We start from the raw sequence: 24,548 nt of genomic DNA on the forward strand, positions 1-24,548 counted from the left end.
CAAATTATATCCCATATAGTCACAGTATAAACAAGCACCTCACCATGCTGGATACAATAAAAGACTTCCTTTTGTGGTGGACCAATCCAGACAACATGCCCTTCCTACAGAATCCACCGTTGCTCACCATCACCACGAAGGCATCCCTTCTAGGTTGGGGAGCACACCTGAAACCACACTCTATACAGGGCTGATGGTCCACGACGGAGTCCCATCTTCATATAAACCTCCTAGAACTGTGAGCGGTTTGGAACATTTGCTCCCACTTCTTACTGTTCATCAAAAACAAGACAGTTCAGATCCTCATCGACAATGTGGCTTGTATGTTTTACATAAACAGACAAGGGGGAGTGCAATCACACACTCTGTGTGGAAGCCATGCGACTGGCAGTGGTTCCTTCCACTGGAGGGCACCGCTCTGAAGTCACCTAAAGTGGAGCACGTACAGGGACATGACCTGAAGAAGAAGAGAAGGTTACTCACCTTGCGCAATAACGGAGGTTCTTTGAGATGTGTTTCCCTGTGGGTGCTCCACTACCCTCCCTCCTCCCCTCTACTTCGGAGTTTAGTACTAGGCTCTGCAGTAGGAAAGGAACAGAGAGGGGGTTGGTCGCACAGCGCCTGTTAATCACCTGAAGCGGCGCGAGATGGGGACCATGCTTGTGCAACCCAACTGAGCACTGTACCATAAAGCTCCAGTTACTAGCACAGGGGTGCACAGACACCTAAAGTGGAACACCCATAGGTACACATCTCAAAGAACCTCCGTTACTGCACAAGGTGAGTAACTGTCTTTCTTACACCTGCAGATTTCAAACATAAAACCAAAGTCTCTTGTCAACCTCAATGTATACTGTAGAATTTATAGAACAGAGTGTACTTTATAGCTTTCGCTTGACTTTAAATGTAAGTTAAGTCAGCCAGAGAGAAAAAAACAAGATGGCCTTTAATTTTTACAATTACAGATTTGTACTATAAGGGGCTGCCATTGGAGAGAGGGCATGAGACTGCAAACCAGTCTGTTTATCAAGTTACTGGTTTTGTTCTGTGGACATGGCATCTGGTTGCAAATATTTCTTCTTATGCCGCCAGATGTGTAGGCTTGGCCAACACAAACCAATCTGCAAAGTGTTACGTGATGGAATCATGCGGGTGGGAAAGACCATGGCGCAAAAGGTGACAGATGAGCTCGTGAGCGAATGGTTTAACCAGCCTTGGGGCAGTGAGGAGTGTGACAATCATTCCAGGCTCAAACTTTATGCGCAAGTTTGCCGGCATCACCTAGGTAAGTGAAGTTGAGTTGAGATAAAAATAAGATTGTTTTGTTTTGGGTTATGGGGGAGGGGGAAACAACTTTCCCTGTAAATGCATTTATGATCTGTAAAATGATAGTAAAAATAGCTTTGTGGGGCTCCATTTTAATGGTCTCTCCATGATTTCCATATTACATTTATTCACTTTACAAGTAAAAAGATGTATTTTTCTAACTGCCAGCCCTGTAAACTCATCTTGAGATCCAAAAGCCAACTTCTGTGTTCCTGCTGAGAAATCAGTGTACTACTGGACATTTGCTCATCTATCCCAAAGGCCCTCTTGTGCAGGTTTAAACATACATATTGAGCTATTCGAGGTTAATGAGCACATCTAGGATGTAGTGTCACATCATTGTGATTGAATGGTTTATCTGATGACTTACAAAGATTAGAACTACCTGACTGAAACTCAACCCAGCAAGACTATGTTAATAGGTATGGGTTGACTGAATCAACTGGAAGAATTTGTAGTGGCTATTTCATGTCCCTTGTTAAGCAGCGTATGCCCACTCTTTGTTCTAACTGGCTTGGGCCTTGGTTGAGAGAGGACCCATCTTCCTATGTGATCCCTTGGCAATTTATTATTTATATTAGTTTTGAGGAGCCACAATCAGGGATCAGAACCCTATTGTCCTACACACTGTTGAATCACAGAACAGAAAGATGGTGCCTGCCTGAAAGAGCTTATAGTATAAGTAAGACAAAAGACAACACGAAATATAGACAGATGATGGAGCACAAGAAAACAATGAGACAATGCTAGTCTGCATGATAGGTAATTGTCTCTGAACATCGACTGCTGAACTGTTGGTGAATTTAGATCACTGAAGTGTGCAAGTTGAGAGTCCTCTGATGTAATGGTAGTGGGGACGATGCTAGTTTGTTTTCAGTGAAGTCCTGAAATGAGTGTCCCCGACCCTCTTTGAGGTCACAGAGGTTGACAAGTACTTGACTATGCTGACCATGAGGGCTGACTTCACAGGCTTTAGAGACAGGGAAGTTCAGGATAGTGTATGAGGGTTTGGGATAAGTGGGTGAGTAGTGGTAGTTGTAATAGGTTAATTTAGTAAAGGGATCATTTAATTATTTTGTTTTAAAAGTTATAAAATAAGAAGCCTCACCAGTGCTGAATAGAGGGGAATGATCACATCCCTCGATCTGCTGGAAATGCCCCTACTTATACAACCCAAAATGCCATTAGCCTTCTCGGCAACAAGGGCACACTGTTGACTCATATTCAGTCCACCGTAAGCCCTAGGTCCTTTTCTGCAGAACTGCTGCCCAGCCATTCGGTCCCTAGTCTGTAGCAGTGCATGGGATTCTTCCGTCCTAAGTGCAGGACTCTGCACTTGTCCTTGTTGAACCTCATCATATTTCTTTTGGCCCAATCCTCTAATTTGTCTAGGTCCCTCTGTATCCTATCCCTACCCTCCAGCGTATCAACCACTCCTCCCAGTTTAGTGTCATCTGCAAACTTGCTAAGGGTGCAGTCCACAGCATCCTCCAGATCATTAATGAAGATATTGAACAAAACCAGCCCCAGCACCGACCCTTGGGGCACTCCATTTGATACCGGCAGCCAACTAGACATGGAACCATTGATCACTACCCGTTGAGCCCGACCATCTAGCCAGTTTTCTATCCACCTTATCGTCCATTCATCCAGCCCATACTTCTTTAACTTGCTGGCAAGAATACTGTGGGAGACTGTATCAAAAGCTTTGCTAAAGTCCAGAAATAGCACATCCACTGCTTTCCCCTCATCCACAGAGCCGGTTATCTCATCATAGAAGGCAATTAGGTTAGTCAGGCATGACTTGCCCTTGGTGAATCAATGCTGACTGTTCCTGATCACTTTCCCCTCCTTTAAGTGGTTCAGAATTGATTCCTTGAGGACCTGTTCCATGATTTTTCCAGGGACTGAGGTGAGACTGACTGGCTTGTAGTTCCCTGGATCTTCCTTCTTCCCTTTTTTAAAGATGGGCACTACATTAGCTTTTTTCCAGTCATCCGGGATCTCCCCCGATCGCCATGATTTTTCAAAGATAATGGCCAATGGCTCTGCAATCTCATCGGCCAACTCCTTTAGCACCCTCGGATGCAGTGCATCCGGCCCCATGGACTTGTGTTCGTCCAGCTTTTCTAAATAGTCCCGAACTACTACTTTCTCCACAGAGAGCTGGTCACCTCCTTCCCATACCATGCTGCAGAGTGCAGCTGTCTTGGAGCTGACCTTGTCTGTGAAGACAGAGGCAAAAAAAGCATTGAGTACACTAGCTTTCTCCACATCCTCTGTCACTAGGTTACAATTGCCAGTATCCCACTACTTCTTTCAGTTTGCTTTTAGCTTTCATTTACCACATAGCTGGGTAGAACCATTACCACACTGATTAATATGGTAGGTACTCCATGCTCACCCCCAGAAGTGTGTAGTATGTGCTCAGTCCATGAAGTTGCTTAAGGAGCAACCATAATTAAATTAAATCTCCCAGAATAGTAGTTCATGTAAAAAGGGCTTGAACTGACAAAGATAAAGATGCTCTCTTAAATGGTCATTGTGAACTGTGAAGTAATTCATTTAGCTGTTTGTGAAGTTGAATGCCATCTACAGCGACAAATACAGTGTTATCACATCACAATCCAACCAGAAGTAATGACATGTCAATAGTAATGTTTGTTCGCTTCCCCTTCTCTTCATACTGTAGGAACTCTGCAAAGGCAAGCCTGTACTTAGAGATAGTTTAATCACATTATTAAAAGGGACTAACTGCAGAATTGATTCTACAATTAAATATTTATAATGGAAATTATACTCAACATTTTCCTTCTCCCTCAAATGTTCTGAAAGCCTAGTACTGTGTGATTTTACAGTGCTTTGTTTGGTGAGATCTGATACACTATCATTAATCTACCTTGTGTTTATACACTCTTTCAGCACCTTACTTAGCCACTCTGCAGCTTGACAGCAGCCTGTTGATACCACCTAAATACCAAACCTCAGCGCCAGCAAGCCAAGGGCAAGCAATGCCTGGGAACACTGGACCTGTACCCCCAAATTCAACATGTCTGTCAGCTCCTGGGGCACCACCAACAGGCAGTTCCTTTAATTCCACGCCCAATGGTGGGACCACTAACCTTGTAGCAGGAAGTAGTTCAGCATCTGGATCCTCTGTGCCACAGTTGTCAGCATCTTCCTCGACACCCAGCATTAACCAGATGAGCACTACCTCTTCTTCAGGGTTTAGTGGAATTGTGGGTCCAGGGCAGAACACCAGCACTGGGGGAAATTCAACAGACAGACCACCAGGGAGCACAGGTTCTGGAGGAGACACAGAACCTGGACAGAACTCATCACAGCAACAGCAAGAAGGACAGGAAAGGTAAGTTACTAAATACCTGAATGAGCCCATGTATTACCAGTTCAGTTCCTTAGGGTATGTCTACACCGCAACTAAACACCTGTAGCTGGCCTGTGTCTGTTGACTCAGGCTTGCAGGGCGTGGGGCTGTAAAATTGCAGTGTAGATGTTCAGACTCAAGCTGTAGCCAGGGCTCTGAGACCCCACGAGAGTGGAGCATCCCAGAGGCCAGGCACCAGCCTGAGCCCGAACATCTACATTGCACTTTTACAGCCCCACGAGCCCAAGTCAGCTGACATGGGCCAGCTGCAGGTGTTTAGTTGTGGTGTAGACGTACTCTTATCTTCCTGCATTCATGACTCCTTCCCTTAAGCCTCATGGACATTCCTGAAAGTGCAGGAGCTCCTTGCTTCCCGCACAGCCACTCAGAGCTGCTGCTGTGGCAGTTGTGATTGCAACAGCTGTCTCTGATGTATAGTGGGTGAATTTTACTCAGCCTTTGTAGTAATTGAAATGAGTTTTATTATTTCACATTGTTTAGTTAAAGGAGACACTGTTATTGTTGATAGGCTCAAAATTTGACCCACCATTTTTTTCTTATCTATTTGCAAGCTAGGTGTTGTTCTGTGTATAGAGATTTGTTAGCTGTTCAAAAAAATAATGCTACATTGTTGCTATTTCTTAAACCTATTCTGGCATTACAGCATTTCTAAATAACCCTGCAATAAGGAACCAGTGCATGATTTTACAATGTCAGGGAATAGATTTCAGGAATAAGCAGATTTCAGCTTGGGGCTGCTAAAGAGTCATCAGAAACAGGAGTGTGTAAACCATTATTTAAAAAATTAGAAAAATACGTTGCCACCATTTAAAAACTCTGCTTGCCTGAGGCAGATCTTTCTTGATGGGTAACTTTTTTCCCCTGTCACTTTTGCAGTATATATTAGCAAGTAGATGTTATGTTGATAAATTGTCATAACATAACAGGTTAATGAGCTCTCATTCTTTAAGTAACAAGTTCAAATCGAGCCCTGTTTGAAGTTGTTATACTTCTGTTCAGTGGTCTATGCAAAATCTACCACTACAATTAGCACTAGTTGGCAGCCTCAGCAGAGTATGTGGACTGAACGCCTTTCTCACCTCTATATGTTTGTCTCTCCTGTTCAGGGTTGAGGCACTTTCACAGGGGGGCAGCATGGGGAAACTGTCACTGCAAGTGCTGTACCTCTTCTGTGAATAAACAGAGGCCTTCGGTCTCCTGTCATTCTTCCAACTTTCTCCAGCACTAAAACAATTTGTATATTAATGACCACAAGCAGAAAATAGTATACTGTCATTCACAGATTCAGTGCTAATCATCTTTCTTGTACACATTCTTCAGAGCTAGACTGTTCTGGGTGTTTCAGATGGGGGTGTATCACTCTTTTAACAAGCACCTTTCATAAATTATTAACAGGTACTTTGATGTGATGTAATCCTTTGGATGGATGTAACATCTTAGCAGCCACTGTTCTTGGACTGTGTTTTTAGGTTTTTTTTCCTCAATGTAAAAAGCAGTCCTCCCCTTCAGACTCTTTCCCTACCCACCCTAACCCTTAGAACAAAACAATAATTAGACTTTGTAATTTGCTTATGCACTTAACAATACATGTCTCTCTAGTGTTACAGAGAGGGAGAGAATAGGGATTCCCACTGACCCAGAATCTGCAGACAGCCATGCCTATCCTCCAGCAGTTGTCATCTATATGGTAGATCCTTTTACCTACACCGCAGATGAGGAATCTGCCTCAGCCAACTACTGGCTGTTAAGTTTGATGCGATGCTACACAGAAATGTTGGATAACTTACCTGACAATATGAGGAATTCTTTCATTCTCCAGGTAACATTTTTAATCTTTTTACTTTAGAGATTCATTCTACCACATCAGACATTTGCTAACTGTAAAATGTAGGCTGGGATACTGTGTCTGAACATAGTGCCAAGTGCTGTTATGTACAATATTTAGATGATATTTACAAAATGTGTGTTATTAAATGGACAAGTAATGTGTTAAAATAATATCCTGGTTGTGACATAATGCAAGAAGGAGCCACAGTACTCTTAAATCATTTCCGTTGTGTATATTCCAGAACATGTGTTCTTCATTGGGTGATTTCCAAACAGTGGATTACATTCCATAGCACACAGAATGTGATGGCATTGTCCTGGCAAAGGAGTGTTGGAGCTGTGTTTCTTATGAATCTCTTTACTTTGTATATTCTGTGTCTCAGCCTGTTAATTATATTAACTTTTAAGGTGTTTTGTTTTGTTTAATGCAAGTGAAAAATGCATAATGTGTACTACTGTGTTACTACCTGCTTGTTAAAATATATCCTCATACAATCCTGAGTAGCTGGCATTAGTTACTTACTGTGGAGTTATGCAAGGATTAAACTGATGTCACCAGGAGCAGAACGTCGCCCTTTATGCAGCTTGCTTGCATTTGCACTGTATGTCCTTGCCTCCTTCCCAGAGACGTGATTTTGGGTATATAGGCACTGACTCTGTGGGTGCTCCAGGGCTGGAGCACCCATGAAAAAAAATTAACGGGTGGTTAGCACCCACCGGCAGCCAGCTCACTCCCGCCTGCGGCTCTGCGGATCAACTCCTCCTCCTCCCTCCCAGTGCCTTCCAGCTGTTCATCAGTGTGCAGGAGGTGCTGGGAGGGTGGGGGAGGAGCAGGAACGGGGTGCACTTGGGGGAGGGGTGGAAAGAGATGGAGGAGGGCCTTGGGGGAAGGGGTGGAGTTGTGGCAGGGCCTGGGGCTGAGCAGGGTTTGAGCACCTCTAATTTTTCCCGGAAGTGTTTGGGTACCTTGTTTCTTAGGTGCTCAACTTGACCAGGTAAAGGCCTCTGATTTTTCAGACAGAGGTACTCATCTTTTGTCTGAAAATCAGGCCCTCCTAAGGCATCTCAAGTTGGGCGACTAAAGACATTTGTCACTTTAAATAATCGTGGCCTTTTACTGTACTGCAGGACTTCTGCTCCCTGAAGTATTTCTATTATCAAACATTATTTATTACAGTTTTGGTGTAAAATGTAATATTAGTATCCCAGCTGCATATTTTAGCTTGGCTCACTCCAAGAGATTGAGCAGAAGATATTAAAAATGAAATAACCATCATCACTTCAATGACTGAAATATAATACGAATAGATCCTGCACTACTTGAGATCAATAGTACATTTAGATCTCAGTTTGTGTAAAACAATTAATAGGCTTGCCAGTTCTCAATTCATCATGTTTATTTTCTGTGTACCTGTAGTTTGGGTTTTGATGTATGAAATTTTGCCGCCCCCCCCAAAAAAAATTTTTTTATAGGCTTAATATGATCCAGAAGTATAAAGAAGAGTCCTGCTACTGAAACCGTAATAAACAGATTATGCAGTTAAACACTATGGTACTTAAATTTAGTGGACAGTATGCACCCCAGATAATGTTCTTTATTGTTATTTATTATTATTATTTAGCATTTAAACTGAGGTAGTGCCTAAAGGCCATTGTGCTAGGCACTGTATTAAACATAATAAATGATGGACCCTGTCCCAATGAGCTTACCATCTAAAAGAAAAGACATTCAGCTCTAGAATACTGTATTTCTCAATGGTACTTAACGAAGGAGCTGAAGACAAGGCAGAGTACAGTGCACTTAATTCTCAACTAAAAAGGGACTTGCACTGAAAAGATTCTTTTTGTATCATTTGTTCTGTTTCTGAAAACATTTATTTTATTTATTTTCTTTCTTGTTTTTCCTGTTCTCATCCACGAGGATAGGCTCTGGCCACCAGATCTCTCATTTTTCCTAGAGTAATCTTTATATTGTGGGCCTGTCTCTTCCGTGGAGAAACATTTATGTTTTGGGGAAATACATCTCATTTTGCTTTATGAATGTAATTGTATTGCAACAGTTAGTCACACTATTGTGTGTAATATGACATTGCGACACAATTCACCATCACATAGGTAGTGTTGGTTCACAGAACAAACCAATAAAAGTGGCTTCAAAGAGGAGGTCACTTAACAGTGGTCACTAATAAGAGTTAACCTGTTTAATAAGAGTAACCATGTAGTTCCTGAGATTGCCACAGTTTTCTTCCTATATTAAGAAAAGGAGAACCACAGCTATATATAAGAGCTGTGCTTGAAATGCAAAGTTCAGGGTGTTTAGCCCCAAGGTTTCAGTGAGGCCATCTGAGAAATTCAGACCTGGGTTTAAAAACATGCTCAAGTTACAGGTTTCGGGAATGTTTGAGTATAGGGTTTTGATTTGCATCCACCTTCAGTGTCATATGTATGCTCCATGTCCTCTATCGCAGACAAGCTGGTGATCTGACCTGACCTCCACTTACGAGATTCTGGTTTCATTGAGGTTAAACATAAAAGCTATCCCACTGTCTTAGGGTATTTCTTTTAAACTGCAAACAGTTCCTCTCCATAATGCACTCCAGTAGGATGTATTTTCCCTTCCCAAACTGCAGTATGAAGCCAAAAGGTTGAGCTGAGCCAGAGGAGGAGTTTAGCAATGTAGAGGACATAGGCAAATCATCTCTCTCTTCTTCTGTTCAGTGGTATCTACAAAGACATTGACACAGGAAGCCAGTTTTCACTTTGAGCCTCTAGTAGGACAGTCAGCGTACCCCAGATTATTAACTACAGTTCAGTATCTTGTACAGAGGACAAGAAGTAATTATATTGCACTGGGTTTTGGGTGGCCCTGGGCTACCAGAAAATAGGATTTTTTTCTAACTTGCTCTGAGATATAACCATGTGGTTCAATATAGCATTGTTCATGCTCAGAAATACTTACGGCACCCAACACTATGGGGCCCCAGTCCTGATTGAAGCTTGTGGGTATTACCCTCTGTGACAGACCCAGATCAGTGGGGTACAGGAGTCTGGTAGAGGGCAAATATACTGGTCACTGTTCCCTGAGTGAGCAGGGGCTGCACTAGAGTAATCAGGAACCTGCTAGAATCAATTCAGGCAGACAGGCTGATTAGATCACCTGCAGCCAATCAAGGCAGGCTAATCAGGGCACCTGGGTTTAAAAAGGAGCTCACTCCAGTCAGGCGAGGGGGAGCCAGAGGAGAGGAAGTGTGTGTGAGGAGCTGGGAGCAAGAGGTGCAAGGAGCTGAGAGTGAGAGGGTGTGCTGCTGCTGGAGGACTGAGGAGTACAAGTGTTATCAGACACCAGGAGGAAGGTCCTGTGGTGAGGATAAAGAAGGTGTTTGGAGGAGGCCATGGGGAAGTAGCCCAGGGAGTTGTAGCTGTCGTGCAGCTGTACCAGGAGGCACTATAGACAGCTGTGATCCACAGGGCCCTGGGCTGGAACCCGGAGTAGAGGGCGGGCCCAGGTTCTCCCCAAACCTCCCAACTCCTGATCAGACACAGGAGGAGTTGATCCAGACTGTGGGGAAGATCACTGAGGTGAGAGAATCTGCCAATAAGCGCAGGACCCACCAAGGTAGAGGAGGAACTTTGTCACACCTCATACAAACACAGCACTAGTATACAAAGTGTCTGTGGTTGCTAAATGAAGAATGAATGCCAGGTCTAAATAAACCTGAATTTGACTTGTTTTATTTCATGTTGCTGGGGTGGGAAATAAGCCCTTTCAGTATTTCTAATCCTGATTTTTATTTTTTATACATAAATGTACAGATTGTGCCTTGCCAGTACATGCTGCAGACAATGAAGGATGAACAGGTTTTCTACATTCAGCACTTGAAGTCTTTGGCATTTTCAGTGTACTGCCAGTGCAGGCGTCCATTGCCCACACAGATCCACATTAAGTCCCTTACTGGCTTTGGGCCAGCTGCCAGCATTGAGATGACCCTCAAGAACCCTGAGGTTAGTATTCCAACCAGGACAGCAAGGAGTCTGATTCAGGAGCTGATTTCGTTTCTCAGAACCCAGAAAGAATGAGTATGGGAAATACTTTGAGTAGCCAGTAGCTTTCTTCTTTTCAAGGTATTGGAGATGATGCTATAGGGAAAAGGAAAGACTAGTGAATAGGTGCATAGCCTAATGTGTCCATATATGAAATGGGTAGTTGTGCACATTCAGGTCTAATGTTCAGCTACCTATGGAAAAGGGTACATGGAGAAATCCCCTCTGGATTCTGTCACTTCTCATGAAATTACTATAACGGTCTGTAGGGTATTAAGTGATTCTGTCTTTCATCTGATCCTAAATTTGCAAAGATTCAAGCTCTGTTTTGTGCATTTCAGAAGTCTCCAGTGAAGAATAATCCTTCTTATTTCCCAGGAATGTTCATCCTTTGGGAAATACCCTGGGGCTTACCTTTATTTAGATTTAACTAAACAAATATAAAAAACACTTAGCAAGGACATCTGGAGCCCAGGATATTAATTAAAAATGCAGTTCCAAAATCATTATGAAACCAAAATATCGGCACATTTGCTCACATACATACACCCAACAGGTATCAGAAACACGTTACAATGCAAATCAGAATCTCCCCACTTCTCAAAATTCCCAAAAGAAATCACAGCCTCAGTCCTCCTGTCCCACAAAAACACAGAATGTCTCTTCAAACAGATGGACTCTGCAACATGCCTGTAGGTCAAGAATATTGGGCGAGTTTTGACCAATGGGAACAGTGAATTCCAAAATTGAAGGACGCTCACAGAAAACACTCTGCCAGCAGCTCCCCGTCTTACTCTAATGGCGGCCCAGTACAAGAGCCTGTACTATTGTTCAGGTGTTGCATTTTGTAATAGTGCCATGACAATATGGCATTATTTTATAATGCAACACCTGAGCTTCTCCAGTTTATGTGCAGACAGCACAGTGGTCCCTGTGGTGCAGAACAGACAAGAACAGAGGGAGGAGAAGTGGGAGAGGAAAGAGCACTGAACAGGAGTGGAAAGGATCACCAGGAGAGAGGATGGGATAATAGATCTGACTGGGCAAATAGGTAGAGAGGAGAAGGGAAAGAAACGGATGAGTTTTGGTAAGGAAAGGGAAAGAGAGAGAGCAGCAGTGGGATGGTGCTCCAACTTGTATAAGAAACCAGAACGTTACTTTTCTTCCTTTCTCCTCAAACCGATTTATTTACTCTTTTTTTGCCACCTTTTTAATTTTTGAAAGAGACAAAAGAAGACAAAATTAACAGGACAAGAAAAGTAACATTTTCACATGTAATTGTATTTAGTACACCACGAATGTGGAAAATGACTGCTCTCTCCATGATACGTGCACTTCTCATCCATCCCCACCCCATCTTCAAAACGTATTCTCAGTTAGCTAAAACGTTAGACATGCTAGCCCAGGGGTCAGCAATCTTTCAGAAGTGGCGTGCCAAGTCTTCATTTATTCACTCTAATTTAAGGTTTCGCTTGCCAGTCATACATTTTAACATTTTCAGAAGGTCTCTTTCTATAAGTCTATAATATAACTAAACTATTGTTGTATGTAAAGTAAATAAGGTTTTTAAAATGTTTAAGAAGCTTCATTTAAAGTTAAATTAAAATGCAGAGCCCCCCGGACTGGTGGCCAGGACCCGGCAGTGTGAGTGCCACTGAAAATCAGCTCGTGTGCCACCTTTGGCACATGTGCCATAAGTTGCCTACCCCTGTGCTAACCTATCAGTTCCTAGATCATTTACTATAGATCACCTATCCCTATCCACTAACCTCATTTGCTTTATAATTACTTGACTGATACAACATAATGTTTGAGGAGGAGGTTTAGTAAGGTAATGATGATTACTGGGTAAGTATTGTTTCAGTGGTGATTGAAAGTATTTAAACACAGAGGCAGAACTTAATTAATACTTTAATTACAAACTGGGTGCTGAATAATCCTAGGGGGCATCCTTCAAAATCTGGTAATTTTTTTACCTAAGTGAGTTAGTGATTACAGTAGAACTGATTAGCAGCAGGCCTGCTGTTCAGCTCGGACACTGAAACCTCCAAAATAGCTCTGAAATTGGATTTAAAAGAAAAACAAAGATTTGTACTTTGCAGGATTTCAGATACTTCATATTCATATTATGACTGCCATTCATGACCCTTGTTACATGAGGTTATGTCAGCACCGTCTACATATTTTAAAACTTGTGACTCTATCACTCCATTACTCGTGAGTCATCAACTCGTCACTAACACATACAAATATTTCTTAGATCAAATTGTCAGTAGCCTGTATATATTTAGCACATTTAGCAATTAAAACACCTGTCTGGGAGTCAGAAAATCAGGGTTTAAAGTCCTACTTCTGCCATAGACTTGCTACATGGCTGTGGGCAAGTCGCAGCCTCTGTACCTTAATTTCCTTATCTGTGAAAGGAAGATAAAAGTTCAGGAATATTTATAAATAAATTATAGTACACATGACTATTTTAAAAAATTTTACTCCTGAGGGAATTCTGCACCAAAAAAATTAAAATTCTGGACCCAGTATCTTAAAATTCTGCTAAATTCTGCAAATTTTATTTGTCAAATAAATGTGAAGGCTCCAGCATGTATTGGGCAGTACAGGTCAATAGCTGCACAGAGGTGGGAGATCACTGTGCAACTCTCAACCTCCTCCCGGGATGTGCAGTGTGGGAGGCAGGCTCAGCAAGGCAGGATCCAAATGTGGAGGGCTCTGGATGCACAGAGGCTTGTTGTGGGGTTCTGGGTACAACAGTAATGAGACTCTGCAGGGGGGTCCAGGAGAAGGTGGCTGGGGCTCAGCAAGGGGGGTTTGGGTGTGTGGAGGGGATAGAGCTCGGCAGGGGGCTCTGGGTGTGGGGGAAGTGGGGCTCAGTGGGGCGATGATCCAGGTGCAACTGGTTGGGGCTTGGTGAGGTGGGGATCTGAGTGTGGGTGGCTTGTTGGGGTGGTCCAAGTGCAGGGGGAGTGGGGCTCATCATGGGGGGTTCTGAGTGCAGGGGGGTGAGGCTTGGTGGGTGGGTTTGGGTATGATGGGGTCTGGATGCATGGGGGTTGGGCGGATGGAGGAGCAGCTCCCTGTACAGGACCCCCTCCCCCTGAAGATGAGGAGAAATGGGTACAGGAAGCGGGGGGAGGCAGTTTGCAGAGCTTCTTGCAGCCGTGGGAGAAATCTGGAGGTGGGTCTGACCCGGCCCCGGATGCCATGAAGAGGAAGTCCCATCCTCCCCAGCCCAGCCTGGACTAGCATCTGAGCTTGGCACAGGGTAGGAACCACCAGCCGGATCTTCCCCAGTCCCACCTTCTGCCCCACAGTGATTTACCTCTCTGCCGGCTGGCCTGGACACCCGAAACGTATTGCTGGGGAGGGTTGCATGACCGCTTTGGTGGCTTCCTTTTGCTTCCCCGTCAGAAAGTCCTTTTTCTGCAGGGAACATAAATGCTGCACATACGCAGTGGTGCAGAATTCCTCCAGGAGTAAAAATTGGCTGAGTTTGTGGGACTGTCTGAATTAGGTGACATTTATTAATGGTGATGGATTCCTTTATGTTCATCTGTTTCCAGGATATATTAGTTTTGACTATGAATTCCTTGGCTTATACCTGTTTGTTTCATAACTTTCATATTTCTTCATGTTTATATCCCCATTCCATGTTATACAGTTCTTATGCAAACCCTGCTTTAGATCACTCTGTACTGATCATGATGTTGCTGACTTTGATTACAGCGCCCCAGTCCAATTCAGCTGTACTCTCCTCCTTTCATACTGGCGCCCATCAAAGACAAACAAACAGAGCTGGGGGAGACATTTGGAGAGGCCAGTCAGAAATACAATGTACTCTTCGTTGGATATTGTTTGTCTCATGATCAGCGCTGGCTCCTGGCATCCTGCACTGACCTCCATGGCGAGCTGTTGGAAACCTGCATTGTAAATATCGATTTGCCAAACAGGTAGAAACCTTCAGTTTTATGTTAAGTTTGGGTTGACATTTTTCTATGTTCACTTTGTTATCTGGCTGTTTGCACATCCCTTTCTAGTCCCCTCTGTTACTAGGGTGATAACATTTCTTTGTATTGATGGTTTGTGTCATAGATTACCAAGTGTGGAGTAAGAAAGTGGTTGCTTTATAAATGCCAGCTGAGTGCATCTCCAAGTACTACTGCTACAGTGCTCAGCACAGTGATGCTCATTTTGTGACCGGGGCCTTTGGGCACTACTGCAAGGCCTGTAATAAAAATAGAGGGAAAGACTCCTTTTTGGTATTGGAATGTAAATGAGACACTCAGATCTTACAGTTCTTGGAGCAGTATAAGAGTTCAGTTACATAGAAAAAAGTGAAATCGTGACAATGGGATAGAAACCTGAAATTCTTCCTTCATTTCCCTTATCTCCAGATCAAGGAGAAGCAAAGTGTCTGCACGTAAAATTGGTCTGCAGAAGCTGTGGGAATGGTGCGTTGGGATTGTACAGATGACATCACTGCCCTGGAGAGTTGTAATTGGGCGACTTGGAAGACTGGGCCATGGGGAGTTAAAAGGTAAGGACAGCTAAGGATGCCATGTGCTGAGGAGTAGAGCTACAAGCTAGTTTAGTGGTCAGGCAGGATGGTTTAGCACAGGGGTCAGCAGCCTTTCAGAAGTGGGGTGCCGAGTCTTCATTTATTCACTCCAAGTTAAGGTTTCACGTGCCAGTCATACATTTTAACGTTTTTAGAAGGTCTCTCTCTAGAAGTCTATATTATATAACTAAACTATTGTTGTATGTAAAGTAAACAAGGTTTTTAAAATGTTTAAGAAGCTTCATTTAAAATTAAATTAAAATGCAAATCTTATCAGTTTAGTGCAGTGGTTCTTAACCTGGGGTGCACGCACCTCCTGGGGGTGCGAGATGCCCTTTCTGGGGGTGCGAGACGTGAGATTTTTTTAGAAGGTGGGGGCAGCTGCAGAGCGCTGGGCCTAGACCAGGAGCAGAGCTCTGGGCTGGCTGCCAAAACCCAGGCCAGCAGCGAGCTGAGCAGAAGTGGAGGCCCAGACCCAGGCTGGCAGGGGGCCAGGCGGCTGGAACCCCAGACCAGCAGCAAGGTGAGTAGGGCCAGCAGGTGGTATCCCAGGCCGGCAGCAGGCTGAGCGGGACCGATGGCCAGGACCCCAGCTGGCAAGGGGCCAGCAGCCAGAACCCCAGACCGGCAGCAGTCTGAGCGGGGTGGTGGACAGAACCTCAGACCGGCAGCGGCTCACCTGCTGCCGGTCTGGGGTTCTGCCAGCTGGCAAGGGCCCGGCGACTGGAACCCCAGACCAGCAGTGGACTGAGCAGCTCAGCCTGCTGCTGGTCTGGGGTTCCGGCCGCTGGCTCCTGTCAGCCAGGGTCCCGGCCGTTGGCCCCGCTCAGCCTGCTGCCAGCTGGGATTTCTGTTCATCCGGGCTGAGCAGGGCTGGCGCCTGGAACCCCAGCTGGCAGCAACGTGCCAGTAAAAATGGGCTCACGTGCCACTGGTTGCCGACCCCTGGTTTAGTATATTGAACATGATGCTGCAAACCAGGCACTACGGCCGGGAGTTATAATTCCACCTCTGATACTAAGTCATTGTGTGGCCTGGACAAGTAATTTTATCCCTGTCTCTTTCCCTGTCTATACAATGGGAATGACTATATTCACTTGCTCACCTGCTTCCCACAGGTGTGTGGATTAGCTAGTTACTATTTGAACAATAGTTTGAAAATGTACATTGCTATATGGTAAATAATATTATTACTTTTGCTAAATGCTTAAATAACACATACATGTTAGTAGCTAAGGAAAAAAACAAAAGGAATAAGAGGTTCAGTGCAGTTTGGCCTGATTGGCCCTATTAGTGCTGAGCAATAACAAAAGCGCAAGGATAGCAATCGTAGGAAGACGAGTAAGCCAAAAGGGAAGTACAGCCTGGCATTACTGGATGGTGTAATACAGTAGCATAACATGTATAATTGTAACCCTGGAAATGTGATTTCTGTGGGTGGAAGTCCTGTCCTGGTCACAGTATAGCATAAGCTTAGGGTAACTGAGGAGCTGGCCCATATGGATCCTGTCAGGGTATAGTGTTCACAGGACAGTAGCAGATACAGGGTTATGATCTGATTTTAAAACTTCAAACGGAAGCAACTCTACTGACTACAATGAAGATACTGAGCAACATGTCAAAATTACATCAATTGCAAAGTAACTAAAAATGAACTGGTCACTAGGGTTTACTTAATATTAGGGTGAACCTTGTGGCCTGCAAGGGATGTCCAACAATTGGCATCCCCATTAGGGGATTGTGGACATTGACAGGGCACTATGGAGAATTTTACTTTGGATTTTCTTTCAGTGTAGCCTATGTGCAGAGAACTTCATTTTCCAAAGCTGATCCAAATTCAAAAACAAGATTAAAATATTGAACAGGGTTAAAAAAATCAGTAATTGAATAACCTTGTATGGTATATGTTGAGGTAAGGTTGTAGGTCACCTCATTGTAAAGACTGTAGAACTAACTTACAATAACATTTGGTAGATAGCGATTTATAAATTATTCTTCCTTAAAATCAGATGAATATGTGGGCTAACAGAAGTTATTTTTGGTAGCCTATGCATTCTAAGTACTTGGATGAATACTTTCTTTGGCAGACCACTGAATGACTATGCTGTAAAATTCCTTTTTCTGTCCCATACAGTAAAGCTGCAGTCAGCTTGTGTTTACACTGAAATAAGTTTCTACTTGCATGTCTGCAACACTCAAACAGTGATTACCAGAAACAGTCGTACAAACAAGATTTTGAGTCTAGCAATATGGTGGCACTCTGGTGCTGCCATGTAGTTGACCTCAGTTCCGTTTCTTGAGGTAGTATGAGACATCTCATCGTTTGACCCAACAGTGGCTGGAGTTATGCAGTTAGTACATAGATTGGAAGTGGAAGAGGAGTGCCTGGCTTCACTCAGGGAACAATCCCTCCTAATTTAAAGATCAGCACACATAGGCCCTGAAAGGAGTTCCTCTCTTCAGCCAGAAGGATGGTGGCTGTTGTGCAGGTCTGGGTGGATGATTTTTAGGGCTGGGATTGGGATTTAGGTAAAACATTTAGTGCATTTTGTTATTTGAATTGGAGTGTGAAAGGTAATCTAGGCTGGAGGATAAAGATCTTATTTAAAACATTGTGCATTCTCCTCTTACATTAATCACCTAAGGTGTTGTAGGGACTTATTCAAAGCAATCCCAGATTCTTGGGTTTGGAGCTAATTAAAATAAATCAGATGGGCAGCGTGTATCATTTTTCTATACCAGCACACAGGCTAGCCTTAGGGAGCTGATGTTTCAGTCAGTGTAGGAAAAGAAGCAGAAATCACACTACCTTCAATTCAGCTAGTACACACAAAGGAGGAGCATAAATTGGCTTTAGGAAGAAGCAGTTATCTCTCTCTTGGTTGGGGAATGAGGTGCCAATCACAGGACTGTCCGTTAAAGTGGAGAGTGTGAAGGGGAACGGAGATTGAGAACTTAATTTAAAATCAGCAGATCCTTTCCCCTGCCTCTGAGTCTGTCTGCTTAGTTGGGGTTCCTGGTGGCTATTTTCAGAAGATTGACCTCAGAGTCTTGAACTGCTTTTGTTCTATCAGAGGCGATCCTCTGTCACTGTTTTACAGTGCATCTGAGTGCTCCTTTGAAGAAATATTCACCTTCACAGCTTTCTTTCTTTTTAATTGTAGCTCTATGGCATTTTCTGGTCTTGTGCATGTGGAATTCATGTTGACCCAGCACTCAGATTTCAAGCACTCCAGTTTGCAGCATGCTAGTCAGATGAAAATAATTGTATTTCTACTTCCTCTGTAGAAAAAGGAACAGTTCAACTGAGAGATGATCTCATGTAAAGAATGCTCACGCTGGAGTGACATTAAAGTAATAGGACGTGGCAGGCAGTACATTTCTGAGGGATTATTGCATGCTCTGGATGCATTGTGAAGTAAGAGGCCAAAGGCCAAGTGTTTCAGCATTTCCAATTTCAGTAATCCCTCAGTTATGCACTGCCTAGAGTGTCTTATTGCTGAAAAATATTGTCTGTTTGAATGATTTACATTAGAAGGCAGTTCAGAAAGTGTCATTTGGATCCAGAGCTCTGATCCCATTTGTAATTATAAATCAGATTCCTTTTATAAGGACATTTCTTCTGAACATTACCATCTTTCACAACATTCAAATGTTAGGGCAAACCACATTGCATGTGAGTCATAGAATGTGTGTGGCCAAGGACCTGTGAAATAGGAGCAAACTGTTATGCTTACTGAGCAACTGATCTTCAGCACTACCTAGGGGTAATAGCTGAGGTTTAGATTACAGTTTAGGGAAGAGGATTTTTGAATCCCACACTAATAGTTAAGGAATACCATCAACTGTTGCTGCCACCACCACTCAGATACAGTGGATCTTCTTGAGATAGCGTATTTGACTTGAATGGCTGTGTAAGAAATGATTAAGAGATCCAATGCAAAACTAATATTGCCAGAACTGTTACTGGAAGACATTCTGAGTGAAGCAACACCTCCTGAACCAGAAAACAATATTTGCCGTCTAACAAACAGAATGTACTTTACAGTAGCTGTTTCATTCCTTGTTCGTATCTCCGGGGCTGCTTTTCATTACCAATAGAAGGAAAGATATTCCAGTGGTTAAAGCAGAAGAAACAGTAGAACGTGGCTTTATCCCAACTTTAACACAGAATCATTTTAAGTGACTTGCTCAAGTTCACAGTCTCTCTGTGCCTATCTCCATCTGTAAGATAGGGATTGTACTTCTCTACCTCAACGGGATGTTTTGAAGCTTAATTTATTAATGTTTGAGATCTCCAGATAGAACATGCATATGAGCACAAAGTGTTGTTAATATTTATTTTCAGCCAAACACCACCGTATTACAGAAGGTAGAAATAACATTACTGAGATATTTCCTGAGTTTTATTACATTGTCTTGAAACTAACTGCATTTCAGACTGGAGTATCCTCCTTGGGGAGTGTTCCCTGCAGACAATCAGCAAACAGCTGAAGGAAGTGTGCCGCATGTGTGGGATCTCAACAGCAGACTCTCCTTCTATCCTCAGTGCCTGCTTGGTTGCCATGGAGCCCCAGGGGTCCTTTGTAGTGATGCCAGGTAACTACAGAAATGCATGTTACTAAAACTTTTCCTTTTCCAGTCCACACTGGAATTGCGTCAGGCTGGGTGGTTTCTGGTCACAACAGTGAGACCTCACTAGGATGGATGAATGAAAGAAGAGCAAGAAAAGGTATCATTTGGGACAGCCCAGTGGACTATAGTAGTCCTTGGAATAGTAGTGCTGGGGGAGTTTACTTCCAGGAAGGAGATTTCTTTATGCCCTACCAAGCTGATGGGTTCTCCTGGCAGCTTTATTTGGAAAGTCATGCCCTGGAGGAAGACTGGTTTCATATATTCAGCCTGAATAAATATATCACTATTGTATGGGCCCTGATGCAAAGAGGGCTGCAAAAACTCCTGCTGTGGGAACTCTTCTGTGTGAAGGATCAAAAAGTGTGTTTGTGTGTGTCTTTGTGGGGAGGATGGGATGGTGGAGGGGAAGATTGGAATTGTGACTCATGTTGAAAGTGAGGCTAAAACCATGCCCCCCATAATATCCATTAGTTCTTGAAGGGTCCTGCTATGTACAGAAATCCACAAGGGGGAACCAAATTAAAATTAGGTTCATGAGGCTCCTCAGTAGGTAGTGGAAGTTACTGTGACAAGCAAGAGATGCTGTTGAGTGTATCATGGAACAGTTTTCTGGCTTTAAGATTACCTGGATTGTTTAATATTATAAATATGTTTCTTCCTCCTTCTCCGTTTCTCATTTGTTGTATTTGTTTGAATTATAGTTATTTGTTTCTTTTTGTTGGCTTTTTTGTGCTTGAATTTATACTCCCTCTTCATCTTGGAGAGTGCTACATTTTATGTTGCTTTCTGTGAATTTGGGGAATTTTTCTTTTCTTTTTTTTTTTACACTTACAATCACTGTTCAGTTCTTAGGCTAGGTCAGATTTTGATTAGCATTATGGATTGTAAATAAGTCTTCCACTTTTCAACAAACGAAAATTCACAGGTATTTTTGGCAATAAATGTCTTGCTTTAAAATCTGGGGGGCGGGGGTTGATCGGTTGGGGGTTTTTTGTGGTGGTTTTTTTTTAATACACATTTGTAAACCTTTCCCTTCTCTTCTGTCAGTTTTGTGCTACTTTTAAGTGTGGGATGGACTAAAGAGCAGCATGAGATAACAGAAGGAAAGATAGAGGGCTGCAGTATGAGAGGTCAGGTGGCTAGAGGTTCCATTTATACACATAGTGTTGTGACCTTAAATTCATCAGGCTTTACCAATAAAAAGGCTTTTAGACTTAAAGCAAGGAACCTCAGAAAACATTTTTATTAGCATGCCATTCCAGATTACATGTCTAGTAATTTTATTGGCCTAAACACAAATATACAACAGGTAGATTGAAGGTATTACCTAAACATGCAATACTGAGGATTCATGATTATGCCTTTGTTTCTGTCCTGAAAGATGCTGTCACTATGGGATCCGTGTTTGGCCGCAGTACTGCACTGAATCTGCAGTCATCTCAACTGAATACCCCTCAGGATGCCTCTTGTACGCACATCCTGGTATTTCCAACCTCTGCAACTATCCAGGTAGCTCCAGCAAATTATCCCAATGAGGATGGATTTAGCCCCAACAATGGTAAGTTAACTCTGGAGATAGTGTGGTGGGTATATCCCTGTCTGCACTGTGACTTACAGATGATACTACCCTAGAGCAGGCCTGTGCTAGAGAGCACCAAAACTCTGAAGGGTGAGATTCTCCCCTCCCAGATTCCAAGTAGGCTTTGTAAAGGTTCCATTTTTATCATTAGAAATTGGTAAACATCAATGTAATGGTACACAAAAAATATTTCCATCAATAATAATTGAAATGTAGAGATAGGCAAAGTCAGAAAAATGCTGCTTGAGAACTTATTAGAGTTTGATTTACTTTGTATATGTTGACATGTGATGTGGATAATTTGTGTTTTAATGGTTAGAAGGCGTTAATTTGTGAATGTCAACCAATGTTCCCTTTAAGCTGTGCAACTGCATAGCTGTCTCTTATTGACAGTGCATCTCTAGTAGCTGGGAGTACAGCTGGCACCCGCATCCCACTCTGCCTAGCGGGGCAAGCTGAGCTGTTTTGTCCAGCCTGGCAGGGAGCTGCCGTACAGGGGGAGGGGAACCTGTGCTGCCACTACTGGGACAGGGATGTGCGGTCTGTGCGTACCTTCACACACTCAGCTGTGATGGTAGCTCCCTCTTAAGAACCCCATGGGGTGGGGCTGGATGTGAGGCAGACCCTAAAATCCCTTCTCCCAAGGGGAAGCCTCAAGCCAGCAGGGATGGGTGGTAAGGAATAGAATGGGGACAGTATGTAGCTCCCTTTAGGAGGGGGTGGGTATAGGAGCTCCTGGAGGAAAGGCGTGGGGCTCCTGCTTTTCCTGGGTTTCTAACTGTTGTGTAATGTTTAACTCAATTTTTTGAAAGTAAATGGATTCTCAGTTTGTATTCCTGTGTCCCCCATATATGTATTGATTACTGAAATGTCACTTTAAAAATATCTTATCTTTTTCAATGTAAAGTTTCATACGCTGCTGGCTGGGAGAACTTGATAAGATGGACACAGCTCAAACGTAAACATTAGAAAATGTCTGCAAGGGTTTTACATAATCAGTTTGTTGTACAAAAGAAGCCCCAGAACTGAACTTGCTGGTATTAGTCAAGGTCTATGAGCTTCTTTTTAATAAAGTAGTTAAACAGTTTCATTTTTCCAGACAGGTATTGCATGCAGTGCTTTGCTGTGTCAGTTGCAAACAGTTTAGGGTGTGACAGGTTCCTTGTTCGGTGCCAACAGCAGCGCAGAAAAAATGTAGTTCAACATTTAAAGACACCTAGCTTTTGGAGATGGTGGAAACTGAAACAACCAATGTTCTAGGCCAGGGGTCTCTTGAAACTGGAAAACATGTTTCTGTATTCAGTCAGTATTGGGGTCATGTGTAAATGCTGTATTGAAGCTAAAGCAAAGAGGGCATTTACAACCAGTAAAAAATAGAATGAATGGAAACAGGACTATCTGAAATGGCATTTAGTTCAGAAAGCTCATGGTGATGCCGTAAAAATTCTCCACAACTGGAAACATGGCTTTGGAATTTGGCATTTAATAGTGGAGTCTACTGAAAGCGGACAGGAAAGGGGAAATGTCAGTGAGAAAATTGAGATGAAGTAAAAATACTGATAGATAATGTACTTTTTGCTATATAAATAAATTCATCCATATTACCCATGCAACACATTCACGACTACAGAGTGAAATACGTTACTCTTCCTACCAGCTGGAGAGGCAAGAACTATGCATTTGAATTTCTACAATCTATTAATGCAGGAGACCAAAATGAGATCTTGGCAGCTGTATGCAATTCACAATTTCATACACTGGTAATTGACGAAAGCATCAACATTGCAGTGAACAAAATGTCAATCCTCTACATCAAGCTTTGAGCTCAGAATGATGTCAACCACAAGACTGTGTGCGCACTGGTATTATCCAGTTAGCTGTATGTAGTACTCGGCATTTTAAAGATGTCATAAAACAATTCTACACAGATCACAATCTGGATACACAGTGAATGGTGATGTTCACTTCAGATGGCGTCTCCATCATGCTAGGTAATCATAACTGTGTAGCTGCACTACTTAGGGTAGGTCCATACTTACCAGCCGGGTCAACGCGGAGAGTTCGACTTCTCGGAGTTCGAACTATCGCGCCTAATCTAGACGCGATAGTTCGAACTCCGGACGCGCTCCCATCGACTCTGGAACTCCACCACCGCGAACGGCGGTGGCGGAGTCGATGGGAGAGCCGCGGACTTCGACCCCGCGGTGTCTGGACGGGTAAGTCAGTCGAACTAAGGTAGTTCGACTTCAGCTACGTGTCGCGTACCTTAGTTCGACACCCCCCTGCCCTAGTGTAAACCAGGCCTTAGAGAATGTGCGTCACACTTACTAGAACAACACAGTGTTGCCCCTAGAGAGGACCTAGCCTTGGACGATGCCTGGAAAAGTATGACAGTGATGAAAGAAGTGGAAACACTATTATGAACTGTATATACAGTATTTAGCAGATAAGAAATGTAAGTCTGAGGAGTTGGCCAGTGTACCAGAAGTGGATGTGTTCTCAATAGTGTTTCCTTTTTACATAAATCACCAAGAGGGTGCCAGATCTCCTTCTGTCGGTATGGAAACACTCAAACTTTGGAATTGGTGCATCCATTACAATGTGCTCATCTCAGGTGTCTATCTACCAGGGATACAGAACGTGACAGCCGACAGTCTTAGTAGGAATTTTTCTCATGGCCACGAATGAGAACTGAACTCAGAGCTGCTTCAAGATACATTCACCCTTTGGGGAACCCTGACTGCAGATCTCTTTGCTACTTATCAGAACAAGGAATGTCCTTGTTACTGCTCCAGGGCCAGTCTGGGGAAACATTCATTGGGAGATGCCCTTATCCTCCCATGGGATGGGGACCTCTTGTATAACTTTTCCCAGTTTCCTCTTCTACCCAAGGTCCTGTTGAAAATTCAGTGAGACAAAGCAAGCGTTATTCTGATTGCCCCTCCTGGGATCTTAACCTAGTTCTCATGGCTTTGATTAGACCTCCCTTTGAGTCCATGGCAACTTGCTCTTTCTTACACCTGTCCATGAAGAAAGCATTTCAAATTGCGATCACTTCAGCTAGCCGCATAGGAGAACTAGCAACCCTGATGGCACACCCACCATGCATGGGTTTTTTTAAAAACAAAGTAACTCTGAGGCTGCATCCCACGTTTCTCCCTAAA

General features: G+C 43.3%; 1 protein-coding gene and 1 long non-coding RNA gene across 4 annotated transcripts in view; one reads left to right on the plus strand and one right to left on the minus strand.

Annotated features, from left to right (window-relative positions):
* Positions 1 to 24,548, plus strand: part of MED13L (mediator complex subunit 13L) — a 364,465-nt gene that overhangs the window by 319,254 nt on the left and 20,663 nt on the right. For all 3 annotated transcript variants that reach the window (XM_039504873.1, XM_039504874.1, XM_039504875.1), the window contains 8 exons: positions 1,093 to 1,285; positions 4,249 to 4,693; positions 6,332 to 6,551; positions 10,373 to 10,561; positions 14,339 to 14,562; positions 15,007 to 15,149; positions 19,611 to 19,769; positions 21,187 to 21,363. In XM_039504873.1, the coding sequence (XP_039360807.1) occupies positions 1,093 to 1,285; positions 4,249 to 4,693; positions 6,332 to 6,551; positions 10,373 to 10,561; positions 14,339 to 14,562; positions 15,007 to 15,149; positions 19,611 to 19,769; positions 21,187 to 21,363 (1,750 nt within the window). The remainder of the gene's footprint in view (positions 1 to 1,092; positions 1,286 to 4,248; positions 4,694 to 6,331; positions 6,552 to 10,372; positions 10,562 to 14,338; positions 14,563 to 15,006; positions 15,150 to 19,610; positions 19,770 to 21,186; positions 21,364 to 24,548) is intronic.
* The window catches only part of LOC120386066, a 107,878-nt gene that overhangs the window by 6,805 nt on the left and 76,525 nt on the right, over positions 1 to 24,548 (minus strand). The window contains exons 5-6 of the long non-coding RNA XR_005589508.1: positions 5,812 to 5,956; positions 4,449 to 4,632 (exon numbers count right to left, since the gene is read on the minus strand). This is a non-coding gene — a long non-coding RNA (uncharacterized LOC120386066). The remainder of the gene's footprint in view (positions 1 to 4,448; positions 4,633 to 5,811; positions 5,957 to 24,548) is intronic.

Source organism: Mauremys reevesii, linkage group 18 (assembly GCF_016161935.1).
Source record: "Mauremys reevesii isolate NIE-2019 linkage group 18, ASM1616193v1, whole genome shotgun sequence".
In the NCBI taxonomy this organism is placed as follows: Eukaryota; Metazoa; Chordata; order Testudines; family Geoemydidae; genus Mauremys; species Mauremys reevesii.